Genomic DNA, 16315 nt, shown 5'->3' on the forward strand with positions numbered 1-16315 from the left:
GGAGGATGGAGGCAGGGGGTTAGGGATGCCAGAGATGCAGGAGAGACACGGGAGGGATGCAGGAGGTGCAGGATGATGGAGACGGGGATGCAGAAGGGACACGGGATGATGGAGGAATAGATGCAGGAGATGCAGGAAGGATGCTGGATGGTGGAGGCAGGGATGAGGTGGGATGCAGGAGATGCAGGAGACACAGGGACACAGGAGGGATGCAGGACGGATGCAGGAGGGACACAGGAGAACACAGGAGGGATGCAGGAGATGCAGGACGGATGCAGGATGATGGAGGCAGGGATGCAGGCTGGGTGCAAGAGATGCAGGAAATGCAGGACCACACAGGAGGGATGCAGGAGATGCAGGGGGGACACAGGAGGACACAGGAGCACCGCAGGAGTCCCAGCGATGCTGCAGCCCACCAGCACCACCCCCGTGCATACAAACCCCTCTGGATCCCCCCCTGGATCCCCTCCCCACGCTCCATGGACCACAACGGAGGGGACGCAGCAGCGAGGAGCGGCTCCAGCTCCCAGACCGGGGGGGGGGCTCAAAAAGGGGACAGGGACGGGGACAGGGATGGGGACAGAGGCCAGGCCTGGCTCGGGCAAGGAGCCAGCTCGTGAGCCCCAGCGGCAGCTGCCGGAGCAGGGGACGGTTCCCGGTGGCACCGCGTCACCGCTGGCACCCGGCGCCGGCCCCAAAATAACCGCGGGTGCTCAGAGCTGGGGGGGCACGGGGGGGGCCAGACCTAGCCATGGGGGTCCCCAAGTCTTGATGCTCACAGTGCCATGGGGATGGGGGGTGCCTGGGGGGGGCTGCAGCGGGATCCCCACTTGGTGACACTCCGGGGGTTTTGGGGGGGTCATTGGGGTTGGTTTGGGGGGTGGGGGGGGGCAGGGGAGGGCTCCCAAATGTCAGCACGGCCCAGGTCGGGTTCCCTGCGTGCCTCCACCCGAAATAACCGGGCCTGGGCACGGTGCCGGGGGGGGGGCGGGTTAGGTGGGGTGGGGTGGGGGGCAGGGATGTGGGGCAGTTTGGGGGGCTGGGGGGGGGGGGGGGGGGATCGAGGGGCTGCGATGTGGGGCAGGAGGATGGAGGGGGGGTTACACAGGAGGGGGGGGCGATGCGGGGGTGCAGGGGGCATCGTGGGGTGTGGGGGGGGTCAAGCAGGGTGGGGGGGTGCTGGGGATGGGTTGGGGCGGGGGGGGGGGGGCAGGGATGCTCCGCACCCTTCTCCCCACCCCGGGGGGGGGGGTGATGGAAGAAGGGGGGGGGTGAAGGGACTCCTGGGTCCCCTTGCTCGGCGTTGGGGGGGTTGAAGGGGGGGGGCGCTGCGCTCCACCGCCTTTGTCCCTCCTCCTCCTCCTCCTCCCGGCCGGGCGCGGCGGCGGCGGCGGCGGCTTCGGGAGGCTTCGGGAGGCACCGGCCCCGTGCCCGGAGCCGCTGCGGTCCCCATGCACCGATCCCCGCCGTGCCCCCGCCGCGCCCCCCGGTGCCCCCCACCATGCCCGAGCCGCCGGCGGCAGCTCAAGAGGGCGAACGGCCCCCCCGGAGGCCCCCCCCGGCCGCCGACGAAAGAACGGAGCCGCCGGCCCCCGCTGGCGTTTTGGGTAGGTGGCACCGGGGATGGATGCGTAAAGAAAGGGGATTTTGGGGGGGGGGGCACCGGAACCGGGAGGAGTCGGCCCCCCCCTGGGTTTGGGGGGGGGGACCGGGGACCGGCGGCGGGGCCGCTCCCTGCGGCTCAATGCGGCGGGGCCGCTCAAGGAGGGGGGGGGAGGTGGTTTTATTCCCCCCCCCCCTCTTTTTGTGCCATCCCGGGGGGGGTCGTGGTGGTCCCAGCACAGCTCTGTGCTGCCCGCACCCCCCCCCCTTCGCTTTCTCCTGGCTGTTTGGGGTTTGGGATGGATGTGCGCCCCCCCCCAAACCCGGACCGCTCCGTGCGCCCCCCCCCCTCCACCAGGACAGGGTGCATTCAGGGGGCTGCGCACCCGAGGGTTTATCAATTGATCAATGCCCCCCCCCCAGGGCAGCTGTGTCACCCCCATGCCATGCGTCCCCCCCCCCCCGCCGTGGAGGTCCTTTTGTCCCCCCTTGCCAGTTCCGTGCCCCCCCCCCAGATGGGGTCCATGCGCCCCAAGGGCAGCGGGTGCAGGACGAGGGCTCTGCCACCGTGTCCCCAACGTGGGGAGGGGGCTTCAGGAGAACGCGTGCCCCCCCCTTGCCCCCCCAGCAGGTGACAGCACCGAGGACGTGGCCGGGCTGGGACACGGGGCGGCACGGGTGGGAGCGTGACCCACTTTGTGCCCCCCCCACCCCCGCAGCAGGCAGGTCCGGCCTCCAAATGACGCCCGCCTCTGCCCCGAGCGGCCACGGGCTCTATGGGGGTGGGGGGGGGCAGGGAAGGATTTTGGGGTCCCCAGAGCCCTGCGGCTCCGGTGACCTTAAACCAAGGTGAGCGGGTGGCCGCGGGGACAAGCGGGGAGCGAGGGACAGCGGCGGCCCCGCGGGCTCGATGGCTCTGCCGGCGGTGGCACCGGTGGCACCAGGAGGGGACGTGGGGCAGGAGGCAGGGACGGCCCCGTGGCCGGAGGGGGGGGGTCAATGCGGTGTCCCCAACCCCCCTCCCCATGGTCAGGGGGACAGGACCTGCGCTCAGGACCCCCCTGCGGCTCCTCCACGTCTCTTCCAGTGACCTTGGGCAGGAGGAGCCCTGCTGCGCCCCGAGCAGCCGAGCCCAGCTTTGGGGTCCCCGCGCCCCCATCCCGCAGCTCCTCGGGATGCAGGGGGGGGGCTCACACTTTTCTGGGGACCTCGCGGTGCAAACCGGGGCGCTGTCGTGGCCTTGCACACGTGGGGGCTCCCACACACACACACACACGCGTGTGTTGGGGTGTGCGTGCGGTGCCCCCTCCCCAGCCGGCCGCTCTCCCGGCTAGGATTTCAGCTCCCTGTGCGGGGCGTAAATAATTCAGCGGGCTGATGGCCCTATAGGAGCCTCAGCACCCCCCAGCCGAGCAGGATGGGTGCTCATCACCATCCGTGCCGGAGCAGAGCGGGGGTCCCAATCAGGCTGGGGGGGTCCCGGTGTGATGGGCAGGGTGCCTGCACGGAGCAGAGCTTGGGGACCCCGCGGGGACACCCCCGTCCCCACCCGAAGCGTCTCCCTCCCGGCACCCTCGTGGCCCTACAGCTGTGCCAGCACCCACAATGCTGGGTTTGTGCTCGGCCAGGCCCTGCCTCGCCGCCGCGAGGGCGTTTTCTGCGTGCGGGGTGGGCGAGGAGGTGCCCCCGGGGTGCTCCAGGGGTGTTCGGTGAGCCGTGCCGAGCCGTGCCAAGCCGCCCGGAGCCGTCCTGCTCTTTCGCCCACGGTGCGGGCACAGGGAGGTTTTTCAGCTCGGCCCCTGCCCACCCGGAGCCACCGGCAGCGGGGGAGATGAGTTTGTCGGGTCTCAGCCGGCGCTGGGGCCCTGCTTTGTTTTGGGATGGGGGGCCCGGAGCTGGGGCGCATCCGTTGGGATGGAGCAAGTCCGGAGCAGGTCCGGAGCAGGTCCGGCATTTCCTGTTTTTTTGGGGCCGGCGTGCCCAGTGCCAGCAGGATTTCCTGCGCCCCGGGACCTTCCCAGCCCTGGGGCTGGCTGTTGTGACATCCCCTGCGCCCTGGCTCAGCAGGGGGAAACTGAGGCACGGAGGCGGCCGGGTGCTGCTGGCGTGCGGGGGGGACCTGATGGCACCGTGGGGGCCTCGTCCTGCCCTCCCTGCCGGTTTGGGATGCGCCGGGTCCCCGTCCAGTGTGAGAGAGGCGATGGGGGCACCAGGCATGGGGACAGCGAGCCTCCATGGCACGGCCACCCCAGAGCAGGATGGGGGCTGTGTCCCTACAAAAGCCTCAGCCGGGGGGTGACAAGGGGACCCTGGGGACCCTGGGGACCGTCCCCATCCCCGCTCTTCGCAGCGGCACGGGGCCTCCCCGGGTTTCCATGGAGACCGGCTGCTTTTTCGCTCTCCCCATTTTTCCTGCCATTTTCCATCTCCCGGCGCCGCGGCCCTGCCGGAGCCCGGCCCCACCGAGGGGCTGCAGGCAGAGGTGAGCACAGGGTGGGGGGGGGGACACCCAGGGGGGCACCGGGGATCCCGGCCCTGCCAGGTTGTGCCACCGTCGCCTCCTCCCCGGCAGCTGTCGGGGCTTTTTCGGGCATTGGGAGCTGCCGGAGGAGAAACCTGAGCCGGGGCCGGCGTCACCTCGCTGCGACCCGCTGGCACGGCCACCGCTGGGGACACACCGGGGTCCCTGTCCCCTTGTTTGTGCCAGCAGCTGAATCATTGTTGATTCGGGGTCCGGATCCCACTGTGGGGCTGCGGGTTGAGGTGAGGGGGAGGCCTGGGGGTGCCCGCAGCCGTTCACCCCCCTCGTCCCCCCCTATCAGACAAGCTTTTTGGGAAGCGGCTGCTCCAAGCCGGGCGCTACATCATGTCCCACAAAGCCTGGATGAAGACGGTGCCCACGGAGAACTGCGACGTGCTGATGACCTTCCCGGGTAGGGAGATGCGTGGGGTGCCCGCTGCTGGTTCGGGTCTGGGGGAGTTGGGGGTGAGGAGGGGTCCGATGGCACCCGGAGCTCCTCACAGCCCCCGTACCCGCGGTGGGGACACGGGGAGGGACGGGGATGGGGGACACGGGGACAGCGTGGGCCAGGTGCGAGCGGTGCCGTGCGCCCCCAGACACCACGGATGACCACACGCTGCTCTGGCTGCTCAACCACATCCGCCTCGGCATCCCCGAGCTCATCGTGCAGGTCCGGCACCACAAGCACACCCGCGTCTACGCCTTCTTCGTCACCGCCACCTACGAGAGGTAGGCTCCCGGCCACGTCCCCGGCCCTGGGTGCATCCCCCCTGCACCCCTCAGCCACGTCCCCGGCCGTGTCCCCGCTCCCTGCAGCCTCCTGCGTGGGGCCGATGAGATCGGGCTGCGGAAGCCAGTGAAAGCCGAGTTCGGCGGGGGCATGCGGAGCTTCTCCTGCGAGGAGGATTACATCTACGAGAACATCGAGAACGAGCTTTACTTCTTCACCTCTCAGGTGGGACACTCAGGGGCGAGGGCTGGGGGGCAGGGACGTGGGGACATGGGGCAGGGACACAGGGATGTGGGGCAGGGACACGAGTCATCGTCCCCATATGAAAAAGGGGATTGGAGACCCCCTGGCCCAGCTGGGGACCAGGCTAAACACCCCCAAGTTGGGGACAAGAGAGGTCCAGAGGGGACAGGAGAGGGCAGGGGGTGGGGAGGGGATGCACAGGGGGGACAAGGGTGTCACAGGAGGGGTGCTGGGGGCCGGGCAGGGGGGCTCACCCCGGGCTCACCCCGCTGCGGTGCCGCAGGAACGGCAAAACATCATCAGGTACTGGCTGGAGAACCTGCGCGCCAAGCAGGGCGAGGCGCTGCACAACATCCACTTCCTCGAGGGGCAGCCCATCAGTGAGTACGGCACGGCACGGCACGGCCACCCCCCACCCCAGCCACCTCCCCACATCCCAGCTGTGCCACATCTCACCCCCAGAGGGTCCCCGGGGTGACAAACAGGGGGACAAACAGGGGGACACGCGGTGCGCACGCCGTGCCGTGGCCAGGGTTGGGCACTGAGCCCCGATCTTCCTCCATCACCCCAAGCCCACCCTTCCCGTTCTCCCTACCCCAAACCCTGCCGTGCCAGGCCTGGCTGGGGACACATTTTGGGGACCCGGGGTGAGGGGGGGGGACAGCAGCATCCCCATGCCTCACCCCCTGTCCCCGCGGCGCAGTCCCGGAGCTGGCGGCCCGCGGCGTCATCCAGCAGGTCTTCCCGCTGCACGAGCAGAGGATCCTCAAGCGGCTCATGAAGTCCTGGGTGCAGGCGATCTGCGAGGCTCAGCCGCTCGGTGAGGCACCGGCAGAGGGGTCCTGGGGTGGGTTATGGGGGTCCCGGCCCCGCTCACCAACCCCCCCCTGGCCCCCCGTAGATGAGATCTGCGACTACTTCGGCGTGAAGATCGCCATGTACTTCGCCTGGCTCGGCTTCTACACCTCGGCCATGGTGTACCCCGCCGTCTTCGGCTCCATCCTCTACACCTTCACCGAGAGCGACCAGGTGCGAGGAGGCTGGGAAATGGGGCAAATCCCAGCTTTTTTGGGGACGTTTCCCTCCCCGCTCCAGCCTTTCCCTTTGATGCTTTAATGCCCTAATTGCTGCGGAGCTGGGAGGCTCCTAATCCCATCAGCTGCTTAACCGCATCCCGAGCCCTCAGGGCAGTGGGATCGGGGTCTGGGAGGCTCCCCAGGACCACCGGATGGGGTGGGGGCTGAGATGGGGGGACGGTGGGGACAGGAGGGGACCGACCCCGGTGCGGTGGGTGCCCTCCGCCCCGCAGACCAGCCAGGACATCTGCTGCGTGGTCTTTGCCATCTTCAACGTCATCTGGGCCACACTGTTCCTGGAGGAGTGGAAACGCCGCGGGGCCGAGTTCGCCTACAAGTGGGGGACGCTGGACACCCCCGCCGAGTCCATCGAAGAGCCCCGGCCCCAGTTCAGGGTGAGCACTTTTTGGGGGGTCCCCACGGAGCTGAGCGCCGTCCCTCCGGGTCCTGTGTGCGCAGAGGGGGCTCAAGGCACCGGGGTTGGTGCGGAGAATTGGCACCATGGTGATGTCTGTGGTTGTTCCTGGGGGTCTGAGCTGGGTCCCCCCCACAAGGCAGCACTGGGGTCACACGCTGCTGTCCCCCCCCCAAAAAAAAAATTAGGGCATTAAGAGAATCAGCCCCGTGACCAGCGCGGAGGAGTTTTACTACCCGCCGTGGAAGCGCCTCCTCTTCCAGTGCCTGGTCAGCCTGCCCGTCTGCCTCGCCTGCCTCTCCTTCGTCTTCCTCGTCATGCTGGGCTGCTTCCAGCTCCAGGTGGGTCCCGGCACCTGGGGGGGCTTCCACACAACCCCCCCCCCCACCTTTTCCCTCTTTGCTGACCCCATCCCCGTAGGAGTTCGTGCTGAGCATCAAGGAGCTGCCTCGCATCATCCGCTTCCTGCCCAAAATCGTCCTGGCCGTCATCGTCACGACCTGCGACGAGGTTTACAAGAAGATCGCCTACTGGCTGAACGACATGGGTGCGTGGGGGCCGGGGGCAATTTGGGGGGGGGCACGGCGGCGGGGTTGGACGCGGGGACCCCCCCCCAAAACTCACCCCCTCGGCTCCGCAGAGAACTACCGCCTGCAGAGTGCCTACGAGAAACACCTCATCATCAAAATCGTCCTGGTAAGGGGGTGGATGGGGAGAGGGGGTGTGGGGGGGGGCACAGATGAGGGTCCCGGCGGCCGCCCCGCGCTCACCCTGCCCTCTCTTCCCCCCCCCGCAGTTTCAGTTTGTAAATTCATACCTAAGTCTTTTCTACATCGGTTTCTACCTCAAAGACATGGAGCGGCTCAAGGAGGTAAGGGGCAGCGCACGGGGCCGGCGAGGACCCCCCCCAAAAAAACCTCCCCGATGCCCTCGGATGGACAGACGGACGTCCTCAAGCCAGCGGCACCCGCACCCGTCCCCCCTCCTCCTGCTGTCCCCGCATGCCGCGTCACCGCTCACGGGTCTCTCTCTGTCTGTCTGTCTGTCCGTCCTTCTGTCCCTTCCACAGCTCCTGCTCATCTTCTCTCTCTCCCAAAGCCTCATGCGTCAGCTCAAAGAGGCTCTCCTCCCCTTCATCTTCCTCCACCTCCACCTCTCCCTCATCTTCTTTAAGGGCCTCCTGGGCTTTTGCTGGAGACTGGGAGTATCCAAAGTAGGAGCGGGGAGGGCGGGGGGCCGTGCATGCCACCCCCGACCCCCCCCCACGCACCCCAGCGCCCGGGGGTCCCGTCCCCACCACGGTGGCACGCACGAGGCCGGCGAGCTCGGTGATACCGGGGTGAGGGGGGCACCGCTTTAGGTGTCCCCCCCCTCTCCAGCGGTGTGGCCACGGGGAGGTCCGGGGACCCCGCGGCGATGGGGGGCGCGGGAGGGGGACACCAGGGCGCTGGCACCCTGGGGTGACAGCGGGTTGCCCGGTGTCCCCACGCAGATGCTGGCCACGCTGCTCATCACCCGCCAGTTCCTGCAGAACGTCAAGGAGGTGTCGCAGCCCCACCTCTACCGCCGGCTGCGCCGGGGGGACCTGAGCCTCCGCAGCCTCCGCGAGGTCGCCCACGCCGTCCTCCGCCTGCTCGCCCGTCCCCGCGGCCCCCCAGCCCCCGGGGCAGCCCCCGAGGGGTCGCGGGGTGAGAAGAAGTGTCTGAACGGGGGCTGCGGGGTGCCGGAGGAGGAGGAGGAGGAGGAAGAGCGGCGCGAGTCGGATTCGGAGGATGAGAGCGCCCTGGACTGCGGGCTGAAGCTGAAGAAGGTGAGCTTCATCGAGAAGGCTGAGAGGCGCGGTACAGAGCCCGGCGGCCCCGAGGATGAGAGTTTCCTGGAGGAGGGCAGCCCCACCATGGTGGAGAAGGGCATGGACCCCGCCTCCGTCTTCGAGCTGGGCGAGGATGAGGATGACGCCGAAGGCCCCCCGGGAAGCCCAGTCAAGGCAGCGGAGCCGGTCGCCGTCCTGCGGGGAGGTCGGAGGAGGAGGGCGGCCGAGAGCAGGGAGGAGGAGGAGGGCGAGGAGGAAGGGCGCAAGCGGAACCGAGCCTCCTGGATCGACCCTCCCGAGGAGGATTACTCCACGCAGCTGACGCAGGCGGAGGTGGAGAGCTGCATGAAGAAATACGAGGTGAGCTCCGGCAGGGCATGGGGGGCATCCTCCCCAAGCCCCGCTGCAATGCCTTCCTCCTCCTCCTCCTCCTCTTCCTCTTCTTCCTCCCCAGGACACCTTCCAGGACTACCAGGAGATGTTCATCCAGTTTGGCTACGTGGTGCTCTTCTCCTCCGCCTTCCCCCTGGCTGCCATGTGCGCCCTGGTGAACAACGTCATCGAGATCCGCAGCGACGCCTTCAAGCTGTGCACGGGGCTCCAGCGCCCCTTTGGCCAGCGGGTCGAGAGCATCGGGCAGTGGCAGGTGGGATGGGGGCCACGGGGGGGCCGGGATGGGGGTCTCGGGGTGGATAGGGGTCTCGGGGGGAGGGGGGCGGGCTGGATGCAGGCTTCCAGCTCATCCCCCGGTGCCGTCCCTCGTGCAGAAGGTGATGGAGGCCATGGGCGTCCTGGCCATCGTGGTCAACTGCTACCTGATCGCGCAGTGCGGGCAGCTCCAGCGCCTCTTCCCCTGGCTCAGCCCCGAGGGAGCCATCATCTCCGTGGTGGTGCTGGAGGTACGGCGCTCCCTTTGTTATTGTAGGGTCTCCCAGTGCGCTGCCCTCTCCGGTCCCCGTTTCCCTCCCCCTGTTGGGCGCATTTGGGGGAAGGGGATGCTCAGTGTGCCCCCCATGTGTCCCCGCAGCACTTCGCCCTGCTGCTGAAGTACGTGATCCAAGTGGCCATCCCCGACATCCCCGCCTGGGTGGCCGAGGAGATGGCGAAGCTGGAGTACCAGCGCCGCGAGGCCTTCAAGGTAGGCGATGCCAACGGGGTAAAGGGGGGGGGATAACGCGCCCCTCGGGGCCGTGCACGGAGCAGGGACGTCCCCCGAGGCGCCCCCCGTGCCCGACGCGCTCCCCGTCGGCAGAAGCACGAGCGCCAGGCGCAGCACCACTTCCAGCAGCAGCAGCGGCGCAAGCGGGAGGAGGAGGAGCGGCAGCGGCACGCCGAGTACCAGGCCCGCAAGGAGCGCGAGTCCAACCGCGACGAGGCCAAGCCCGAGGCCGCCGGGCAGGACCCGGCCCACGAGAAAAGCCAGGGCAAGGGGAAAGGCTCCGGGGGCACCTCGCACGGTTCCGACAAGCCCAAGCGCCCCAGCTCGCTGTTGGCCACCAACAACGTCATGAAGCTGAAGCAAATCATCCCTCTGCAGGGCAAGTTCCTCTCCGGGGGGGCCGGGGCCGGCAGCACGGCCGCCGCCAGGTCCCCCCAGTCCCCCACCGGCAGCGATAACAAACTCCCCGGCTTCCTCAGCTTCAAGTTCCTGAAATCCCCCGAGACTAAGAGGGACGCGGGGACCGAGAAGGTCCAGTCGCCCACCAAGCCATTCAACCCCGGCAAGCTCTTCAATTTCGGCAAGTCCGAAGGGGCCAGCGGCAACGGGGCCGCGGCCACCGCCTCCCCCCAGCCCCGGCCCGGCCCCTCCACGGATGGGGGCGAGCGGCCGGGCCCCAGCAAGTCCCACCTCAATGGGGTGCCGGAGGATGGGGGCCGCGAGGAGCCGGAGCCGCGGGCGGAGGAGGAGAGCGGGGGCTATAAACTCTAAGGCGACGTTTCGGGAGCGAGCACGGGCGTGCTGGCCCCGCGCCCTGCACCGTCCCCCTCCGTCGCATCCCCTCACGCCCCTCCAGCCCCCCAGCTGGGACCCGCAACCCCCGGGGGGGTCCGGACGCCCGAGCGAGGCACCGTCGGTGTGAGCAGCAGCAGGGCCCGGCCGTGTCCACGCATGGAGCGTCCCCTCCTGTGCCTCCGGCAAATTCGGGACGGGCAGGTGAAATCCTGGTCCTGCTCCATGGCTCCAGCACCCAAAGGGACGAGGGGAAATTTGGCATCCCCAAACCCACCGGGAGCATCCCGCAGAGCCCCCATGGGCGAAGACAACGGGGCTCGGCCCCACGTCTCCGATGGCAGAGGAAGGAGGCGGCGCAAGGAGCCCGATTCACCCGTGCCTACCGCCACCGCCGCGTCCTCCTGCACCGACCGGTGCCATCCCGCAGCCTCGGCACGGGTCCGGTCCTGCCGGCACGGGGACGTTCCCCGGCCCCAACACCGGCCGGGAGGGAGGGGGGTGAGCGGCGAGCGCCGGCCACCCGGATTCCCATGCATGGGCAGCATTTCTTGCACTAAAACAAAACAAAACAAGAAAAAAAAAACAAAACAAAACAAAACAAGGCAAGCGGCTCGCTCCCGTTCTTCGTGCGACGGCTGGAGGCGGCGGAGGCGAGAGCTCGGAGCAGCCCGGCCGTGCCCCAGCGACGTTCCCCTTCCCTCTCCGCTTTCTTCTCTCGTGGAATTAACTCGCAATAAGGCGCTCGCACACGTGGACGTCACGGCGTGGGGTGGGGGGCACGCGGTGAGGGGTGGGGGGGGTGGGAGCAGCTTCGCTTCTGCCGGGGCCGAGATTTTGCCGCCGCCGGGTCCAGGCTTTAGCGCTTTGGGAACCGCCGTCCTCACGGGGAGGGGGCTTCCCGTGGCTCTGCTTCGCTTTACAGGGTGGTGGGGGCCGGGGTAAGGCTGCTGCTCGCCGTCCCCTCGCCCCCCCAGCTCCGCTCGCTGCCCCCGCCGAGCCCCCGACCATTTCCAAAGCAAGCAGGGGGAAGGGAGGGCTGTGGCCGCCCCATCACTGTGCCTGGCCCAAGGCCTGGGCTGTAGAACACGTCAGGTTGTTTTTCCCACCCCGTTTCTCCCCAAAATGTGTTTTTGGGTTTTTTTTGTTCCCCTTTTGTCTTTGAACCAAGCCATTTTATACAGCAATAAGGCCAGGGGGGCACAAAGGCTCTGCTGCTCCACTCACCTGCGCTGCAGGGGCGATGGTCCGGGGCGGATGGGGGGCTCCTTGCACCCAGCTTTGGGGTCCCCAAGAGGGGCACGGTGGGGCAGAGCAGCCCCCTCGGCCTTCCACGGGGCCGGGCACCACGCTCAGTGCCTGCCAGGCATGAAGAGCAGAGGATTTCTGGGGCGAGATGAGGGAAAAGGGAGCAGCGGGCTCCACGGTGCTGAGAAACTGGGGCAAACGGGGCCCAGAAAGGACGGGAGGAGCAGCACGGCCGTGCCCCGGAGCTGCTGCTCCAAGGGGAGCGGGAGCAGGGGAGCCTTGAGCGAGGGGAACTGTGACCCCAACCCCCTCCCGGGCTCAGCTCCCTGCTGCAGAGCCCCAAATCCTGCTCAGCTGCTCTGCCCACACACCTTGCTGCCAGCCCCTCCCGTTCCCCGCTCCCCGTTTTGGTTCTCGGCTTCTCCCCGGGTTTGGCTCACCAGCTCCCAGCTCGGTTCTTGGTTAAAAGGCTAAAAGGTTAAAAGGTTCTTGGTCCTAAAGGAATTCTGTTTGTCCCATTTCCCTCCTGGGGTAACGGCCCTGGCACGAGCTGTCCCCACACCACTTACCGGGGGACAGGGCAGGGTCCCGCTGCTGCTGGACCCCACGGTCCTGGGCATTTTTAAACATTTCTCTCCCCAAAATATTTCTAAGAGCGGCCGCCTGTCTGGTATCTCACTCTTCCGGGCAGTTACTGTACAAAGGAGGGAATTGTTTCCTTTTTTTTTTTTTTCTCCCTTCTTTTCTCCCTTGCTGTGCGCTCTCTTTCTTCGGAAACTAAAAGAAATGAAGCGGGGGGGGTTATTTATTTCTTTTTAATTTATTTTGTCATATTTTTGTAAAACCTGCAGAAATGCAATAAAAAATATATTTCAACAAGCCTGAGGCGTGCGCTCAGTTATTGCCCCAAGTGGCTTTCGTAGCGTGCTCTGGGAGCAAGCCTCAGTGCTCCTGGCCCTGGGGAGGGCAGAAGGGGACACTTTGGGGCCACCGTCACCCCTCAGCCCCCCCAGGCAGGGGGAGGCTTTGAGACAGAGACACGAGGACGAGCCCTGCAAGCACGGGTGGGTTCAGGGCACGCTCAGGCAGCAGCGCCCGCAGCCACGTCGCAGCTCTGTCAGCAGCAGGAAAGGGGAGAGGAAGAATGAAGAGTGGTAGCCCTCTGAATTCTGCAAATTTATTGTACACAGTATCAAACATGGAAGAGTTTAAAAATAAATGCAAAATTCCAATGGCCGTGACATTTGACTAGCAGTGTATTTACAGGCACTCCACGACGGCAGCCCTTCTGCCAACACGCAGCTGTCAGAAAAAAAAAAAAAAAAAACACAACAAAAAAACGCATTCTCCCGGCCCCACAAGACAGGATTTTTTTGCAAAAAGAGGGAAAAACTCACGGAGACAGGTGGGAAGTTAACACACACTCACAAGCTCGACGCCGCGCTGCGAAAACCAGCCTGGGGTGGCGTGTGCTGAAGGGAGCGAGGAGCCACAGCAGGCACGGGGGGACAGAAAGCTGAGAGCTGCTCTGAGCCGCTCGGTCGGGGTGCGGGACAGGCCAGGGCCGGGTGGTTTAACTAAAAATACCCAGCACGGCCCGCTAATGGCACGCTGCGCGCTGATTAATGAGAAACGAATGCATCTGGAAGGCAGCACGAGCGCGGTGCAGAGGCCGTGACTCAGCTCGGCACATCCAGTCCGACCTCACGCTGGTTCTTGCGGTATCTCATGGGGCATCTCGCGTCCCTGCACCCCAAAACCGTGGCTAAGGAATAAACTGAACGGCCCCGTCCTGCCCGCAGCCACGCCAGCTGCCCCAGCCCTACCCACACTCGGCCTCCGTGCTGCTTATCAAAGCGGGGAAGAGCTTTTTGATAAGCTCTTTGACCTGTTCGGGTGTCTGCAGGAAAAGCACCGCGTGTGGGTGTAGCAGAGGCAGTTCGGGTTGGAGGTGACTGGGACAAGGCGTCCCAGTGATGGGTGTGGAGCTGGGAGCAACGAGAGGCGTCGCTGCCGGCTCGCTAGCCGAACGAAGCTCGCTTTGGTCAGGAACGGGAGGAAATTGAAAGCAGAATTGTAGCAAGGAGAGGATAAATTGCTGTCCTCGTGGGGCACGAGGCAGCTTTAAGGCAGCTTCGCTTTCCTAGAGGGGTGGTGAGCTGAGGACTGGGCTCAGCCCACAAGCTGGGGAAAGCCCTGCCTGCACCTCACAGGGTGGGGGGTAGCAAAAAGTGGCCCACCTTACATCACCCAAAACTCCTGGCCAGCCAGCTCCTGCGCGAGGGAAATCCCAGTTGGGAACAGGGTCGAGGTTTCGCAGTGATGCCCTTCCATCCTGCCAGTCCAATGCCCGCTTTTGGGTTTGTATCGGTAAAATCTGGCACTCCACCACAAAATGTTAAACCAGCCAGCTCCTCAGAAGGCATCAAGGCTTCTAAACAGAATTCTTAAATGTATTCCTAGAACAAGCTAACTCTAAAATCACACCCAGGGGGAGACTCGGCTTGTCACATCTGGGGACATACTAATAAAGTTTTGCCTTTAAAAACAGTCCCAGTGTTAGAAAACTTCAAAGCTGGCGTGTCGTTCCCTTGCTTCAGTCACAAAAAGTCCCTCCCTGCAGCCTTTCCAATACACAGAAGTTTTTTTTTCCAGTAATTGAGAAAGGAAAGGTTCCAGAAGTCCTCCCTGACATTAAACTCTGGAGATGACAGGCGTTTCACACAGGAGACAGCTCAGCACACGGCTCAGGACGGGCACAGTGGGCTGGATGCGACCACTAGCCCCAGCTGTCAGCCCACGCAGCCAGCCCACCTGGCCAGCCTGCTGGCTCAGCCTTTCGGGTGATTTCTGGCACCAAAACCTCCCGGATCAGCTGTCAGATGAGACCCCTGGACTGCACGCTCGCCGTCAGGCTGCAGACATTTGTGAGGCAGCAGAAGAGAAACCCGAAAGCGCAGTCAGCACAGCGTGAAGGTCAGCCTGTGCCTCACCAAGCCCGTGATGCAACACCCCTCCTGGGCACCGCGACCAGCACAGCCTCCGCATCTCGCTCCCAAAAATACCCTGAGCTGCTCTCCCAGGTAGATTCAGCCCTCTCTTCTGTAAAGAAAAGGATTTCCCACTCCTTGTTAGACAGCAAAAAAAATGTAAGATAAAACCTGACACGGAGAGATGTCAAGTGGAAGCCCTCTGGTCGCGGTCAGCACATCGCACAATTCCCCTGCTGCCAGGCTGACGTCATTAATGCAGGAAAACTATTTTCCTATTGTAAAGGTTTTTCAAAAAGACCCGCATATCTACAAGAAAAAAATGAAGCTAGTGGTAAATAAACAAGCCAGGAAACAGTAGGTGGTAACAGAGCCAATAGCCACAGAATTTAAGAACAAAATAAAAAAAAAATTCCAAGACTCCTGCTTAGCCTTTGCCATTAAGGCCAGAGACAAAGAGCTCGCCAGAAAATAAAGCTCTGAAGTTCGACCTGTTCTATCTAGTGCAGAGTGAGAACGCTGAGGTTAATGTTCATCACGTTCAGAAGTCGTCTCAGAGGAAGCAGCCCGAGCACCCACGACTAACTGCTGCGTAAGGCACACGCTGGAGGGAAGGAAACCCATCTGCCACCTGATCCTACTCGGGAGCACACCGCACAACCTTCCCCACACGGGGCCTTCAGCAAAACCCCAAACAACTGCCTGCACGTGGAGCTCGCCAGCCAACAGCTTGGCTTACCCCGTTCTCACCAGGATTATGATGGCAGAAAAGAGTGCCCAGGTTACGTGCATCCTTGGGATTCATCCCCAGGCTCAGAAGCCAGCTTGGGACAGAAATCCCAGGCTTTAAGACTGCTGCTGCTTCTTTTCTTAGCCTAGGACAGACACAAAGTATTATTTTTTTTCTTTAAATCAGATCTAACTTATCTAAATGACTCTAAAAGCCTGTTCCCTTACTGTGAAACGCATCCTGTCCACCTTAAATACTCCTCTGGTAAAGACTTTGAACACTTTGCAGCCCAAGTGCAGCTCAGCAGCCTCAGGCAGGAGCTGAGCGGCTCCTTCCTGCCCTCCCAGCCTGGATTTCCATCCCGCTGCTGATCACTGGGTCTTCACAGCTCAACGTGGTTTCAAGGCTTGTCAAAAACTTCTGCACGTGCTTGCCAGCTCCTTAAGCTTCGTAGCAGTCCTTCACTTGCCAGTTTGGTACAAAACCCAACCTTCCAGCCACAGGTTCTGCTGCGTTTTGCATTTCCCTGGGTTTACTACTGTCACCTCCAGGCTCCTGCTCGAAGCGCGGGCGATACCGAACGCGCAGCGGGTTCAGGGCCTCGTCCATTAGGGCCTTGAAAAACTTCCAAGGACAGAAAGAGGAAGCAGCCTGAACGCCACCCGTGCAGATGTTCCCTAACCGACCATCCTCAGACAAAACAAACTAATCCGGCAAACGTCAGGAATCAGCCGTAAATGCAAACAACAAACACTTTGCTGCTCTGATGCAGTTCCCTGTGAATTCACAGCTGGGCAGAACATGTTAGAATCTGCCCTTCTTTCCAACATTCCCCCCCTCCTCCAACTCTTACGTGTGAGGAGTAGGTTGGTGGTTTTTTTTGACTATTTCTCCCCTAAAAATAAAATAAAATTATATGATACCAAGAATTAACCTAGACAAAACGTTAGTTTCCCTGCACATCAGTCACTAGTGTATTTTTATGTTAGAAAAAGG

General features: G+C 64.1%; 1 protein-coding gene across 4 annotated transcripts; it reads left to right on the plus strand.

Moving 5' to 3' along the window:
• Nucleotides 1-1326: 1326 nt before the first annotated feature.
• Nucleotides 1327-10947, plus strand: ANO8 (anoctamin 8). Of its 4 annotated transcripts, none has more exons than XM_068661567.1 (18): nucleotides 1327-1607; nucleotides 4425-4535; nucleotides 4720-4852; nucleotides 4940-5078; nucleotides 5380-5476; nucleotides 5800-5916; nucleotides 5998-6125; nucleotides 6406-6567; nucleotides 6776-6928; nucleotides 7008-7134; nucleotides 7228-7283; nucleotides 7384-7458; nucleotides 7657-7800; nucleotides 8080-8760; nucleotides 8855-9046; nucleotides 9168-9299; nucleotides 9428-9538; nucleotides 9656-10947. In XM_068661567.1, the coding sequence occupies exons 1-18, from the start codon at nucleotides 1502-1504 to the stop codon at nucleotides 10328-10330; spliced, it is 3339 nt and encodes a 1112-aa protein (XP_068517668.1). In that variant the 5' UTR covers nucleotides 1327-1501; the 3' UTR covers nucleotides 10331-10947. The 4 variants fall into 4 exon arrangements, with proteins under 4 accessions (XP_068517668.1, XP_068517670.1, XP_068517671.1 ...); XM_068661571.1 differs by having other exon boundaries at nucleotides 1332-1607; nucleotides 9653-10947; XM_068661569.1 differs by lacking the exon at nucleotides 7657-7800 and having other exon boundaries at nucleotides 1329-1607; nucleotides 9653-10947.
• Nucleotides 10948-16315: the final 5368 nt, after the last annotated feature.

The sequence above is a fragment of the Anas acuta genome, chromosome 26 (assembly GCF_963932015.1).
Source record: "Anas acuta chromosome 26, bAnaAcu1.1, whole genome shotgun sequence".
NCBI lineage: Eukaryota > Metazoa > Chordata > Aves > Anseriformes > Anatidae > Anas > Anas acuta.